At 41.2% G+C, this 14,880-nt stretch overlaps 1 protein-coding gene across 1 annotated transcript in view; it reads left to right on the top strand.

The window, feature by feature from the left end:
* Positions 1–14,880, top strand: part of Cc2d2a (coiled-coil and C2 domain containing 2A) — a 67,604-nt gene that overhangs the window by 47,447 nt on the left and 5,277 nt on the right. Inside the window, exons 25-33 of the mRNA XM_051200194.1 lie at positions 909–1,014; positions 2,390–2,499; positions 3,838–3,934; positions 5,147–5,245; positions 6,808–6,984; positions 9,552–9,755; positions 11,969–12,058; positions 13,324–13,437; positions 14,715–14,849. Of these exons, the coding sequence (XP_051056151.1) occupies positions 909–1,014; positions 2,390–2,499; positions 3,838–3,934; positions 5,147–5,245; positions 6,808–6,984; positions 9,552–9,755; positions 11,969–12,058; positions 13,324–13,437; positions 14,715–14,849 (1,132 nt within the window). The remainder of the gene's footprint in view (positions 1–908; positions 1,015–2,389; positions 2,500–3,837; positions 3,935–5,146; positions 5,246–6,807; positions 6,985–9,551; positions 9,756–11,968; positions 12,059–13,323; positions 13,438–14,714; positions 14,850–14,880) is intronic.

The following is a 14,880-nucleotide window of genomic DNA, read 5'->3' as shown; positions in this document are numbered from 1 at the left end:
CTATGGGGACTCAGGATATTGGGGGAAGTGGAGAGAGCATTCCCATAGTGGGATCCAGTCAGAATTTCTTACAGTGGCAGGAGGAAAAGGATTGGAAATTCCTTTTGTGGGTGCCCTGTTGCCCCAATGGAAGGAAGTAGGACTTGTCCTTTCTCCATGTACAGAACTATGGTAGGCACATTCACATACGTCATTTGTTAACGCTCTAGGTTTTTCCTTTCTCCACCCCTGTCCTCTCACCAATATTTTGCCCTATGTTTCTTCTTCTATTTTGTGTGTATATATGAATGCAAGGCCTATGAACACACGTGTATATGGGTGCATACACCTTCATGCTTGTGTGCAGAGACCAGAGGAGAATGTCAGGTGTCCTGCCCTATCACTCTCTACCTTAGTTCCCTGAGATAGGGTCATCCACTGAATACAGAGTGAGGCTGGTGGCTAGCTAGCCCCCTAGCTGCCTTTCTGTCTCCCTCCCACAGTGCTAGAGTTACAAGTACATGCACAGTCATGCACAGCTTTTTATGTGGGTGCTAGGATCCAAACTCCAATTCCTAAGCTTGTGTAGCAAGAGCTCTTACCCACTGACATTTATTCATCCTGCTACAAAACATCTGTTGATACAGTTAAGGGGAACCATAATGAGATGGACCCAGAAGTCTGCTGCAGAGAGGGACTAAGATTCACAAGACTCAGGCACCTTTGATAGTGGAGGAGAGACACACAGGCCTGGGAAGGGACGTTGGGGAATGCCTTGGTAATCATAAGGTCCCCCAGGATGGACTAGCAAATACTAGATATCAACACGCAGACAATGGGCACTCTGAGATCTACACATCTTCAAAGAAACCATCTCAATAGACAGACTTTCCTTATCATTTACTCCTTGCATACTTTTTCCCTCCTAGCAAGTTCCAGCAGCCATCGAGATCTTCAAGGACTTTCAGGGAAAAGCAAACTGCTTCCCCCAACACACACAGTCCGGTACACAGCACTGACTACCCCCTTGGCCAGGTGAGAGGACAAGGTTGGTTTTCTGCTTTGAATCCTGCTCTGTATATCTTGAAGAGTTGCTGTTATGGCCTTGGCTATGGTTCAGTTGGTGTAGTGTTATAAGGCCCTGGGTTGGATCCATGGCCTTGTATAAACTGGTATAGAGTCTTTGAACTTGGGAGGTGGAAACAAAAGGATCAGAAGTTCAAGGTCAGGGGCTTGAGAAATAGCATGCTAGTTAAGCACACTTGGCTGTTCCTACAGAGCCCCTAGGTTCTATTCCCCTCCTGACAACTTACAACTGTCTATAACTCCAGTTCCACGGGATGTGATGCCCTCTTTTGGCTGGTATCTGGGGTATCAGGCATACATGTGGTACAGACAAACAATCATGCACATAAAATAAAAAAATATATCTATACAAGCATATGCTTTAAATCCTATCATCAGGAGGCAGAGACAACAGGTAGATTTTGTTTAAAGGCCACCCTGGTCTACATAAGGAGTTCAAGGCCAGCCAGAGTTACACAATGAGACCCTCCACAAAGAATGATCTTTGAAAATAGTCCAGCAAGGTGATTTCTTTTGTAAAATGAGTGCACTAGAACCAAAGTAGCCAGGAGGCACACTGAGGCTGGGAGCGCATCTGGTTTTCAACCTAACACAGGCGATGACTGTGTCTTCTCCCCACTCTGTCTTTCAAGGTTGGCTAGTTTTAAAAGAATCACAGTGGAAATGAAGGGAAGGGGTCCAGCCCCATGCCACCAAATTCCAAGAATGCAGAGGTGGTGGAGGGATTAAAGATGGGTCATCCTCAGCTCCATAGTGAGTTTAAGACCAGCTTGGTCTGAATGAGACCCCAGCCTCCGCCAAGAAATAACTGGAGCACTGGGGACATCGGAGTAGAAACTTGTCCCTGATTAATAACTTGCAGATATCCTTCCAGAAGAGCTCTGGGACTCGGAGCTCAGACAGCAGTGGGAGGCAGACCAGGCCTTGGCTAATGCAGTTTGGTAGTGCATGTATCTTGTTTTTTATTTAAACCTATCCTCCCTCAAGATCCTGAAGATGGACTGGGAGCTGGTCACTGGATCTCTCTGTCCTTCCTCCCCGTGTGACATTGAAGAGATCTCCCTTTTCTGCTTTTTACCAAAAAGAAAAACAAAGAGAAAAAGGAAAGAAGGAACCAAGCAGGCAAGCAAGCAAATTAGCAAGCAAGGAGGAATCAATAAACTCCTGAACAGACTTCCTGTTTCATTTTCTTCTGAAATCTGCTATTTAATAAGCATGTTCTCCTTTGCCTAAGACAGAAGTCAAATATTTTGGTAAGCACAGCTCCTTCTGTCAAGAACAAATAAATAATCCTTACACACTTGGGTTTGCTCTTGACTTTTAGGTCTTAGTCCGTCCTTTTGTAGAAGTCTCTTTCCAAAGAACCATCTGCCACACGACTACAGCTGAAGGACCAAATCCCAGCTGGAACGAAGAACTTGAACTTCCATTCAGGTAAATGGAGCACTCCTCTTAAAGGGCTGTTACAGTAGTGAAAGAAAGCATCCTGCCTGGGGGAATGGAGCTAGAACATAATTTTCCACACCCACAGCTGCCTCTGCTCTGTGAGTGAGGTTGCTGGGCGGTGGTAGCCCATTCTTTTAAACCCAGCACTTGAGAGGCAGAGGCAGGTGAATCTCTGTGAGTTCAAGGACAGTCTGGTCTACATAGCAAGTTCTAAGCAAGGCAGAGCTACACAGTAAGGCTCTGTCTCAAAAAAAAAAAAAAATAAATAAAACAAAGAGTAAAATTATGGTCGCTACTGGAAGTCTACTTTCCTCCAATTTCTGACTTCTTACAGGCCAAAGGCTGTTATTGGTTTAGTACCTGAAATGACCTAAATTAACCCTCTACTTTCAGAAGAAGTTGAAACCCTTAGAGGGAGGATGGCTTAAAGGCTTAGGTGGTAGTTGTTCCATGTATTCTCTGTTCTTGTGCAAGGGATCCTTGGGATGAAAGACGAATTGGGGTAGAAATTAGAAGTAATTAAGTCAAAAGCACAGTCATTACTATTATACATAAAACAAGCAAAGGATTATGAACTGAAAAGCAGGTGAAGATTTTCAATCCATGTGGTACTCCAGACTCTAGCCCTGCTGTAGAGGGACATAGTTAAGTTACACAGGCATGGTAATGGCCACGGACCTAGTCCAGGAAAGGGTCCTCATCCTTGTGTTGTTTAACTTCCAAGTGAGAAAGTAAGAAGTAGCAGGTGTCATCCTTCCAGCCATATTCTAGCAAGTTCATGCCTGGAGGTGGTCCCTCTGGATGGAGCATCTTTGGAGCCCAGGTGCTTAGGCAATAACTTCAGTGTCGGCTGGAGATCTTATAGCCATCCACAAAGCTACCCCAGGCCCTGGCATAGCAGTTTCTTGCAAGACTTTCTTGCCATGGAGTTTGGGAAATACAGTATTTACCAGTACAAGTCAGTGGAGCATTTGGATTTGTAGAACCCAAAGTATTCTACTCTAAAGAGATGGCTCACAGGTTAAGAGCATTGGCTGCTCTTCCAGAGGACCCTGGTACCCACATGACAACTCACAACTGTCTGTTAAGTCCAGTTTTGAGGGATCTGACACCCTCACACAGACATACATGCTGGCAAACACCAACGCACATAAAAGAATTAAATAAATAAAAAGGTAAATGTGTTTTCTGTGCCCTTGCTAAGAGATCCTTTGTACGAAAGAACTGCACATGCTCCTGTTTGATACTTTTCAAGCCCTGACAGTGAGCATTCACAGCATCTGTTTGGCCTGCCTTCATGGTCCCTGTTCATGCGTTGTCTCGCAGGGCCCCGAACGGGGACTACAGCACAACCAGCTTACAGTCAGTGAAGGATGACGTGTACATTAACATTTTTGATGAAGTGCTGTACGATCTCCTAGAGGTAAGTTTCATTCTTGGGGGAGTCACCTGAATTCTGCACTTACTTTCCTGTCCTCTGTCTACCGCTGTCTGTGTCCCAAGCACAGGGGAGAGTGGGGAAAGGAAGCAAGGAAAGGGGACGGTAGTTCTACTTGCAGCCGAGTATTAATTAACTGCTCAGGGCCGTGTTAGCTGCTACAGATGTGCTGTCTTACTCAGTTCCAAAGTAACTCTGAAGCAAGTCACTAGTCTCCAGCTGAAAGAGAAAGCTGAAATTCAGAGAAGCAGCTTCCCTAGGGTGGCAAATGTAAACGTCTGAACCTAACCCACATGCTTTCAGCTAAAATCTTGCAGTTTCCCTACCAACAAATTAATCACACAATTACACTGGGATGGGGGGGAAGCTGGGAAAAAAGTTCGGTAGGTAAAACACCCACTGTGCAAGCATGGGGATGTAAGTTTGGAATCCTAGCACACATGGGATGCTGAGTGGGATGATATATACCTGCTTGAGGGTAGAGGATCCCTGGGGCTAGCTGTAAGGTAGACAAGCAAGTCAAGTACGGAAAATATATTGGCATTGATTTCTGGTATCCATGTAACAGTACAGTCTAGAACGCCCATACATACCTGCTGTGGAATATTACTTTAATTAAGCAAAGATCTATTACATTTGTTTAACAATGCAAACATGTTGCTTCGATTGTCTAAGGCACCTGACTGATCAAAAAAAAAAAAAAAAAAGCTAAATGGCTAATAGCTAGGCAGTAGAGGAATAATTGGGGCTAGCAGACAGACAGAATAAACAGGAGGAGAAATCTAGGCTTAGAAGAGAGAATGAGGGAGAAAAAGAGGAAAACCCCTGGAGCCAGTCAGGCATGGAGTGGGACATACAGAATGAAAGAAATGTAAAAAGCCCTGAGGCAAAACACAGATGAGCAGAAGTAGGTTAAATTAAGTTACAAGGGCTAGTGGGACAAGCATAAGGTAAGGCCAAGCACTCATAACTGATAATGTCTCTGTGTCGTGATCTCAGAGCTGGTTGGTAGCCCAAAAAAAAGCCTGCTACACATACCTCACATACACACACACACACACACACACACAGAGAGAGAGAGAGAGAGAGAGAGAGAGAGAGAGAGAGAGAGAGAGAGAGAGAGAGAGAGATTCAGACAGAGACTGACATAAATGCCTGAAGTCCGTAAATAATTGTTACTCCTCGTGCTCCCTTTAGGATGACCGTGAAAGAGGGAGTGGAATCCATACCCGTATTGAGAGACACTGGTTAGGATGTGTGAAAATCCCATTTAGTACTATCTATTTCCAAGCAAGGGTAAGTAACAAATGTCAGAATTGCATGTGACTAGGAAACATCTCTATCCATTCTTCCTGTTAAACTCTCAAAACTGTGCAAATGTATTGTACAGCACTTGGAAAAATAAAAATCACTACATCTAGTCATTGATCTTCCATTATCTTTGCATGATGCATTCATTACCCCTGTTCTTTTGAGTTAACAGCAAATGTATGACTACTTGAGTCTAAGAACTTTAAAACACTCAACAGAAGTAAAGAATATGGACAAAGTGAAATTAGTCAAAATGATAAAAGTAGAGTGGATGGCTGCCTGAAAGTAACTTGAAAACAGGGCAGTTGATAGTCCATTTTGTTAAGTGCATTCTATCAAGATTTCTGAAAGCCTGCACTATTTAAAACATAAAAACGCATTAGCACAGGCATGCTTGACAAACACACCCTTTTGTAGACCTACAGTTTAGCTTAATAGATCCAAGAGGCTGGCAATTCTTTTTATGACTTCATAACCCTACTGAGGTGGTTGAAGACTCTGGAATCTCTTCAGTACCCAAGCATTAAATCCATGTCAATAGGCAACTGTGCTACTGTGCTACTGTGATAGCTACACAGAGCAGGCAGATGCTAACTAGACCATGGGGTTTCCATCCAAAGTCCCCATACAAACCTCTATTCCAAGAAGCTCAGATTGGCTGTCAAGCATACACTGGAACTGCAATCTTCCTAAGCCAAAGAGACAGTTTAGTAATATGTTTACCTTGTGAATTATATCCTTCCTTTTTAATACATTTTAAAATAAAAATATTGAAGTGCATACTATCTTACAAGTGAGTGTGCCTGTAATGTTTGATGGCTGTTTCGTCTTGGGTTTAGAAGTTATTTACAATTCATTGCACTGAATGGCCTGATGTGTGGCCCTCCTGTGTTTTGTGGTTGGCAGACCCATGCTCTTATAGCTCACCCTGCAGGAGCTCAGTACCGCTGGAGGCCTGTTTATTATTACAGCTATAAAGCAGAGAAAGATAGCACAAGAGGACAGGAAACTACAGTCCTTTTTGTAGAGCAATTATCTAGACTACGGCAAATACACACCATAAAGTCAAGCAGAATATGATATACAGATAGCAAAGTAATCCTGAGATGACATTAGACCTAAGCCTTGAAATACAGAGACAATTCTGAAAGACAGAGAAGGAAACTAGGAAATCAGAAAAGGGGAAAGTTGCCAGCCAATGAGCATACACCACATGGCAGCTACTGTTCTTAGTCCCTTGCATCTCTTAGCTCATTCCCTGCTCACCACAGCCCTACAAATCAGGTCCTGTTCTTACAAATGACGCAGTGGAAGCACTGGGGTTAAAGACAAGATCTGAACCCAGGAAACATTCATGACCAGGCACACTCTAGCAGACAAAGAAAAGAAGTCAGTGAAGCATAGAGCCCTTCCAGCTAAACAACTTAAGGTTCTAACCTGGACCAAACTTAATGTTTATCTGATGCATTCAATTGTGAGAAAGCCATTCACTTTTAACTTCTGTTATAAAATCACCACAGTACTTAAAAGTCATATTTTCTTTACAGATTGATGGCACATTTAAAATAGATATTCCTCCGGTTCTTCTGGGCTATAGTAAGGAGCGAAACATTATCATGGAACGAACCTTTGATTCTGCCCGAAGCCTGAGTGAAGGCTCTTACATCACCCTGTTTATTACCATTGAGCCTCAACTGGTTCCTGGAGAACCAATTCGAGAAAAGGTAATGGGATATAATCTGGAAAGCCACGGTGGATGCCAAAGCCTAAGAAATGCTTGCTAGGCTAAGTATTTATAAGCTTTGAATGCACTGCATAAACAGAAGTTCTCCTACTTTAACATCCATTCATTATGCTCTCAGCTAGGACCAAGGTGACAATGGAACAGATGTACATTTGTCCTTCACAATCTAGGACTTAGGCAATCATCGCCACAAGGTTTTAGGAAAGCAAGACCCATAGAAACATGACCTGCTTTTAGAACAATGTTCTTTGTGTGAATAAAATGAAGTATGGCAATTAGAAAATCTGATTGCTAGTTGACATTTACTGGCAAGCATGCTAAAGAAAGATTTCCATCTTTGACTCCAGCTCCCCAGCTGCAGTCAATCAGTTCACACAGTCATAAAGTTAGGTGACCTTCAGAAAAACAAGGGACTTATGAAAAAAAAATCATGTATCTTAAATAGCTGCAGAAAACAGCTAATCATGTTTCCCACATAGTTGTTCACATTTTTAATCCCAGGGGAGTAGAAGCAGAGGCAAATAAATCTCCTTGACTTTGAGGCCATCCTAATCTATGTAAGGGAGAACCTGTCTCAAAAACAGTAATGTCTACCATGCTTACATGCATGTGTAAACTTAATTTTCAGGTGGTTGTGCTATGTAACTTATGTATGGATCCCTTGGTTTCCAATTGTGATTAAGTCTGAAACAGGAATGGAAAACTGAACCCACTTCTGGGTTTTGCAGTATTATAGTTTGCTTCACAGAGAAAAATACTAGGTTTATATCCCATTGGCAAAGGAAGAAGAAATGGAAGCTCAAATGTACCGAACAAATAATCCCAGATCCTAAACTCCGTTGCTAAAGCTGAGCTAAAGCTGAGCTAAAGCTCAAGGAAGCAGAAATGTCTGATTATTTTCAGAAAGGGTAATGTTCTAAATCTCTAAGTGAAAGCTAGGAAAAAAAAAAAAAAAAGAAAGAAAAAAAAACAAGCATGTCCACACACAAACGCTTTCAGACTGAGGGCAGGATTGTGACTTCAAAGTTAACCTGGCAAGCTGTTGCTGCCTTTGGTGACACTGACTGCCCCTCTGTGGCTGTACACATTTTCCATTGACCTCTGACATAGCAGACAATTGATTGGCAGGCTCCTGACAGCCTACAAATGCAGTAATAGAAAGTCCCACCTGTGACTCCCCTACAGGCTGTTCAAGAAAGAAAGGTTCTCAGCCTGAAGTACCCGGACTACAGCCTGGAAATGGTCTTCCACTACAACTTTCGACGGTGGCAGATTAGAACTGTCTCTCCAGCCCCCATCCTACTTCAAATGACTTTTTTAAAAACAGTATTTGCTAGAACCAAAGTTTTGTAAGTCAGTAGCATCCCTGAACTAGTTAACTTTAACACCCTAACTCTACAATGTTTAGGCTAAAAAGTCTTTAAACCGGGTTGTTAATACTGTCTTTCTGTCATTTCTTTTTTGTTGCCTATGGTAGATGAGTGACATGCTTAAAAAGTACTGAGTATCCTGTTTTGTAATCCATAGGCCAACAGCTATGCTTTCACTCACTGCTTTTTTGTCCGCTGCCTCCAGGGAACAGGTGCTGGGTCCCATTGTGTGTATGACCCCTTGGCAATGATCTGTAGATGCCTGCAGTGTCACGAAGAATGTCCAGACATGTGTGTAGCATGTGTGAGGTCCTGGGTGCAATCCTTAGTATAGAAAAACACAAAGAATGCAATTTGGCCCATTTGTCAGCAAGTGGCTTCATTAACTTTAAATGTTTCCTGCATGTTGGGGGCTCAGCTTCACTTTCCATGACTGTTTCTTAGAAGGACAATGAAGATATTTATTTCTAACAGTTATTTCTAGTCATTGAGGTCATCTCAACTGACTATTCAAAGGCAGAATGAACTCATTCTGGTTTTCTGGAGATGTTTCTTTAACTTACAGGTTAAAGAACTAAACCACTTAAGAATTTTTTTAAATTGCATTTGGAATAAATCCGAATCTGTTAGTTCCATCCAAATTTGCTTCAGGATAAAGGACTCAAAATTCTTGTGATGTTTGGCCTTTCCATGGCATTCTCAGATCACAAACAGCATACTTCTCCTTAAATGCTACTGTCCTAAATGCATATTAATGACTTGATAATGATTAGGTGCCAGCAAGTGCATATTAGGTGCCAGGTGTAAGAAGGAAAAGGTCAAACCCAGGTCCTGTCTTCAAGATGCATAACAGAGCGTTTAAGTCCCAGTAGCTGAGACATTTTCTGCCACACTTGTCAACCTGAAAGGCCAACGGTTATGCTGACTCAGGATCTCCTGCAGATGCTTCTACATCCACTTAGGTCTCCCCATAGGACCCTGTAGAATCTGCTCGAATTCTTTAACTGTCTGGCTGCTTATCTCTAGACTGCAGAGATACCAAGAAAAATGACTTTATAGACTCACTTAATCATACTTGTCAAACCGTACATTCACTTCATGATGCCTGCGAAATCTGATTGTTTTGTGTGATGTCTCCTGTAATTACACACACCCCATGAAGTATCTCTTTTTGAAGTTTGACAGCCAGGAAGATGAGAAATTACTTCAGGCAACAGAGAAGTTTCAGAATGAATGTGCCTTAAGGTTCCCACAGCGCCAGTGCCTTACAACAGTAATTGACATGAGTGGGAAAGCAGTGTTTATCACTCGCTTTCTCAAGCCTTTAAACCCTCCTCAGGAGCTCCTCAGTGTCCACCCAAACAACCCACAGGCAACTGCGGTGAGTGTGGCACAGCCCTAAATGTCAGTGTATTGCCGGGTTACCATATTCCTGATACTAATATACGTATTTCAAGATACTATGTGCACAAAGATTATTAGGAATTATCACCATGAGGGATAACTGTCTTTAGGGACATCTGAAAGTACCAGAGATGATGATAATCCTTTGTTCATCCTTTCTATAAATAATTCATTTCTAACTATGCCCTTGGCTTTATAGGTGCTGAAAAATTAACATATGAAACATATTTTAATTATACATTCTTAATAAGTATTAGGCATGCATTTCTGCTATACCAAAATAACTACTCAGTATTCTGCTTAATGGCATAAGCATCACTGAATTCAAATTGACAAGTTATTTGAACAATATGTATTTTCAATATTTAGCCCATCCTAACATGAACTCACACTGAGATATTAAATATACATGCACCATTCACTGGCAAAACTCTACACCCACCTAAAATTGTATGAACTATAAGCCATATAAATATTAAGCCAATTTTAAAAGAACACTATAACCCATAACTGTTCTGATATGGACAGTAAAGTAAGTTTTAATATAGTCATATCTATGCACACGTGCGCACACACATACACACACTATATATATATATATATACATATATATATACATATATATATACACATATACACACACACACACATATATAATTTATAGAATTTATTTCTATAGGAAGCCAAACAGGACCTTGTGAGTTACTGGCAGAGGTTGATCTCAGGCCCCAGGCATACTAAACAGATGCTCTACCACTGAACTGCATCCTCTGTGCCCATAAGAGCAATTTCTGTTCTCCCTAGCACTGTAAATGTGAATACACTTCTCCCAGCAAAGACTGTTTAGAACAGTAAACATTTCTAGTATTTTTAAAGTTATGGCTAAGACAGAATTGAGAGAAAACAAATCAAAGAGAAAAAAAATCAATTACACTAGAAAGATAACCTGAAAATAAGTATTTGATCTCAGGTTATCTGTTAACTCAAGATGACTAGACCTGGGTTTTGATGAGTCACAAGGCTTAGGGAGAAAGCAGTTAAGGCATGGAGAAACAGTAAATAAACCATTCCTTGCCAAAGTATCACCAAAAAAAAGGTATCTGATCCAGTTGCTAATATTGTTCTTTTCTGAACCCACTTGAGCTAGTTGAGCTGGGACTGCACGGTTCACATAGCTCTCAGCACTGTCTTCCAAGCCCCTAGGAAGGCCCCTTAAGCTCTGCTTATAGTGTTCAACCACTTTTCTAGTTCAAAGTTTCAAAGTCTTCCACATCTATCCAAAAAAGCTCACATGGTTCTTCTAACTGTGGCAGCAATAGCCCAATCCCTAACACCAACTTCTATCTCAGTTCTTTTCTCCTGTGATTTAAAAAAAAAAAAAAAAAAAAAAAAAAAAAAAAAAAAAAACCACAACATGACCAAGACAACTTATAAAGGACTCTTGAGGCTTTCTGTTTCAGAAGTTTAGAGCCCATGATGGTAGGTGAGAGCCCTGATGAGCATCTGAGAGAGCACATCCATCCACAACTAGGAAGAGAGCGCACATGGAAGTGGTATGAGTACTCTGAAATCTCAAACCTACCCCCAGCAACAGGGCCACCCCTCCCAACCCTTTCTAACCAGGGGTCCTCATCCAAAAGACCATAAACAGATTCCAGAAATCAAACTGCCTTAAGCTCAAACATCAAGTGCATTTACCTGCTGAGACGTCTCATTGGCCGCAAAATGTTCAAATTCTTAAAAGAAAACTCATACAAGTATAAACCTGGAAAGTCAATAAACATTAAGAGTAAATTAACCTCCTTAGAGATGAATAAATTGTGAATTATACTACAATGACCAGACTTGACTCCAATATTCTGTTCCCTTCTAAAATGAGCTAGTGCTCCTTGGGGGAATAGACGGCTGCTTTCAGGACGAGGCTAAGAAAAGTGCAGTACAAGATTCACCAAACAAGCGAAAAAAGAAGTGAGGAAGATAAGGACATTTCAAAGGCACACTGGTGGCAGGTTTCTAAGATAACCTTCTTCATGGCTTTAGAAGACGGTTAAGATATCAATGCCTTTAGTAAGCACTTGTGAACATCAGTTTCATCTTGTACACATATATGAAGCTTCTGTTGGGAAATTAAGTGGGGATGCAGCTTCTACTTTATTGGAAGTGATTTTAAAAGTTATTTTTCTTACACAGGAACTGGTAGCTCGATACGTGTCCTTAATCCCTTTCTTGCCAGACACTGTTTCCTTTGCTGGTGTGTGTGACCTATGGAGCACGTCCGATGTGAGTCTTTTCCCACTTTCCTGCTTTAACTGAACTAGATGACTTGCATAATCTTAGATGCATCATTCATTAATCATCATAAAAATCTACCTGGCCCTCGGTTAGCAGTCTGTGCTAAATTCTGAAATATTTTCCTTCCCGGTCCAGGGTTACCAAGCTACAGATGTTGAAAAAGATAAGGGCTAGCAATATAATTCAGTGGTAAACACTTGCCTAGCAGGTGCAACGCCATAGGTTAGATCCTCAGTAATGCCCCCACCCAACCACCAAAAAGCATTGTTTCAAAGAATTATTCTCACAAAGGATGGGAATAACATGTCACCTGTCTTGGTACGGAACTATTAATAATATCACAGCTTTGTTTAGAAGTCTAAATCTTATTCTACAATAAGACATTGTGTATTTCTTAATTTGTGAACTTCCTAAGCTATCCCATGTCAAGCACATTCCTTGCATTAAGTCAGGGACCATGAGTGATACTGAAACAGTGCAAACCTGTCTTACCACAGGTATTTAATGTGCTTCTGAATTTCAGGTTGTTTGATGTTTCCATTAAATGTAACATACACAACTTTAAGTGATGGAAGATCCTAAATTGAAAAAAATGTAGTTGTACTGAACTTTTTCCTCCCAAATGCACTGGCAACATAAAGTTGGCATTTTTAGAGGGAAAGATGTTAGGGTCACAAGGGGTCTCTTCCCCAAGAAGATAATGAAAATTGAAAATATACAATAAAGAGGCTAGCAGAGCTGGACTAGGTCAGCACCTCATAGGTTTTACTGTATGGTCTCTGCCTCTGTACTTCAGCATCTGCAAGGCTCATATGGAGAAGAGGACCCTCAAAAAGCTGTTCTGGAATAAGTCAGTCAATCCATGTATTGTACTTTAGGAAATGTTTAGTCCCAGTGAACAATCTAATACGCATTAAAGTAGAAACATGGAAACCCACTGTTTCTACCCATTGTGATACTGGTTCTAGATTCCATCAGCATCAATGTTAAGAAAATATGATGTCCACTAAAGAATCTCCATAGTAACAAAAATGCTTGACACTTTAAGGCACCAATCTCAACTAAGACATTCAATTTTGCATGAGATGCTAATGTGATGGGACATTTCTTTAATCCTAGTCCTGGGGCCAAGGAGGCTGAAGTTAGATGACTGCCAGTTCAGGGCCACCCTGATCTACATAGCAAATAAAATCCTGCATGCATGGTCAGTCTAGAATGAGGCACTCAATGTAACTTTCTTTTCTTCCTGTCAGCAATTTCTTGATCTCCTGGCAGGAGACGAAGAAGAACATGCAGTACTGCTATGCAATTACTTTCTGTCCCTGGGTAAGAAGGCATGGCTGATGATGGGCAATGCTATTCCTGAGGTATGGCCACATAAAATGCTATAAACAAGGGTGTGGTTATCTAACCAGACTGTCTTCATGGGCAGGGCTAATTTTCATGAGTCCTTTGAATTGCTACAAAGTGGCAGAGACACCACAAGGAGCACACAGAACCACAATGTATACCACATGGAGTGGCTTAGCAGCACTCCTTACACTTCACTTCAAATAACTTTGGCAAACCTGACATCTTACCACCTACAGCTCCTATTTAGTGTTCTTTTAATATGCACACTACTCCATCAATATTCTTCACACTCTCATTCACTTAGTAATACTATGTTAGGGGTTAAGGGAACTCTCTCCATTTACCCTATTTCTTTTACTGCTACTAATTAGGGGAACACACCAGAATAAACACAGTAAGAAAGAATGTAGGCAGCTGTTTTGTTGTTATTGTCAACATGTATCAGTTTAAAGAGCTGGTGATTCTGAGAGTATTCCCTACCCCCATAGCAAAATACTAACAAGTTTGGGGCACAATGAGCAATGTGGGACAAGGGTAAGAAGTGTATGTGGATAGTAGAAGCTTATTAAGGTGGTGTTTTAAAGAAGCCATGACACTCTAGGAGTCCTTGGGAATTATAGACCATGAGTTACCATGTGGTACAAGGCAAAGACAAGGCAAGCAAGCCATGGGTCTGAACTCTAGGTTCTGTGACCCTCAGTAAATCATATCACAAATCCAAGGCTATTTGTGAACATCAGGTAAAATCATGCATTAGCAATAAATAATACTCAACTGAATAAGAGATTCACTTCTAGATACCCAAGTGACAACTTTACTGACTCTACAAAAAGTCCCACTAACAAGAACTCTTCAGCAAGCCTTAAGATATACTGAATGGGAAGACAAGGACCATCTTTGAATCCTGTACTCTACTAGTACCAAACCCAAGATTTTTGAAAAATATCTATTCCCATTTTTACATCCATTGGCCATGAAACTTAGAAAGCTGAGTCCTAGCTAAACTGAAGAACTGTTTCTGGGACTGGAGAGATGGATCAACAGTTAGGTACTTACTGTTCTCATAGAGGACCCAAGCTCAGTTCTCAGCACCCATGCTAGGAGACACACAGCCTGCAAATCCAGCCTGGGGGAGTCAGTCACCTTCCTTTAACTCTTCAGGCAGCCACATGCACATGCATGCACACACACAAATAAAACATACATCTTTTAAAAGAAGAATCCTATAAACTACTATTGACTTCATTTTATAATTAACTAGAAAGTATTTTAATGGCTATTTTTTTTTCAGGGTCCAACTGCCTATGTGCTAACTTGGGAAAAAAATTATTATTTAATATGGAATCCCTGCAGTGGGCATTGTTATGGACAATTTGATGCATTCTGCCCCCTGAAAAGTGTATGCTCCTTAATTGGTCCTGATAATGTGAGTATTAACACTTCCTCTTAAATATGAT

Source organism: Phodopus roborovskii, unplaced genomic scaffold (genome assembly GCF_943737965.1).
Source record: "Phodopus roborovskii unplaced genomic scaffold, PHOROB, whole genome shotgun sequence".
NCBI classification, from domain to species: domain Eukaryota; kingdom Metazoa; phylum Chordata; class Mammalia; order Rodentia; family Cricetidae; genus Phodopus; species Phodopus roborovskii.
This window is presented reverse-complemented; position numbering and strand designations above follow the sequence as displayed.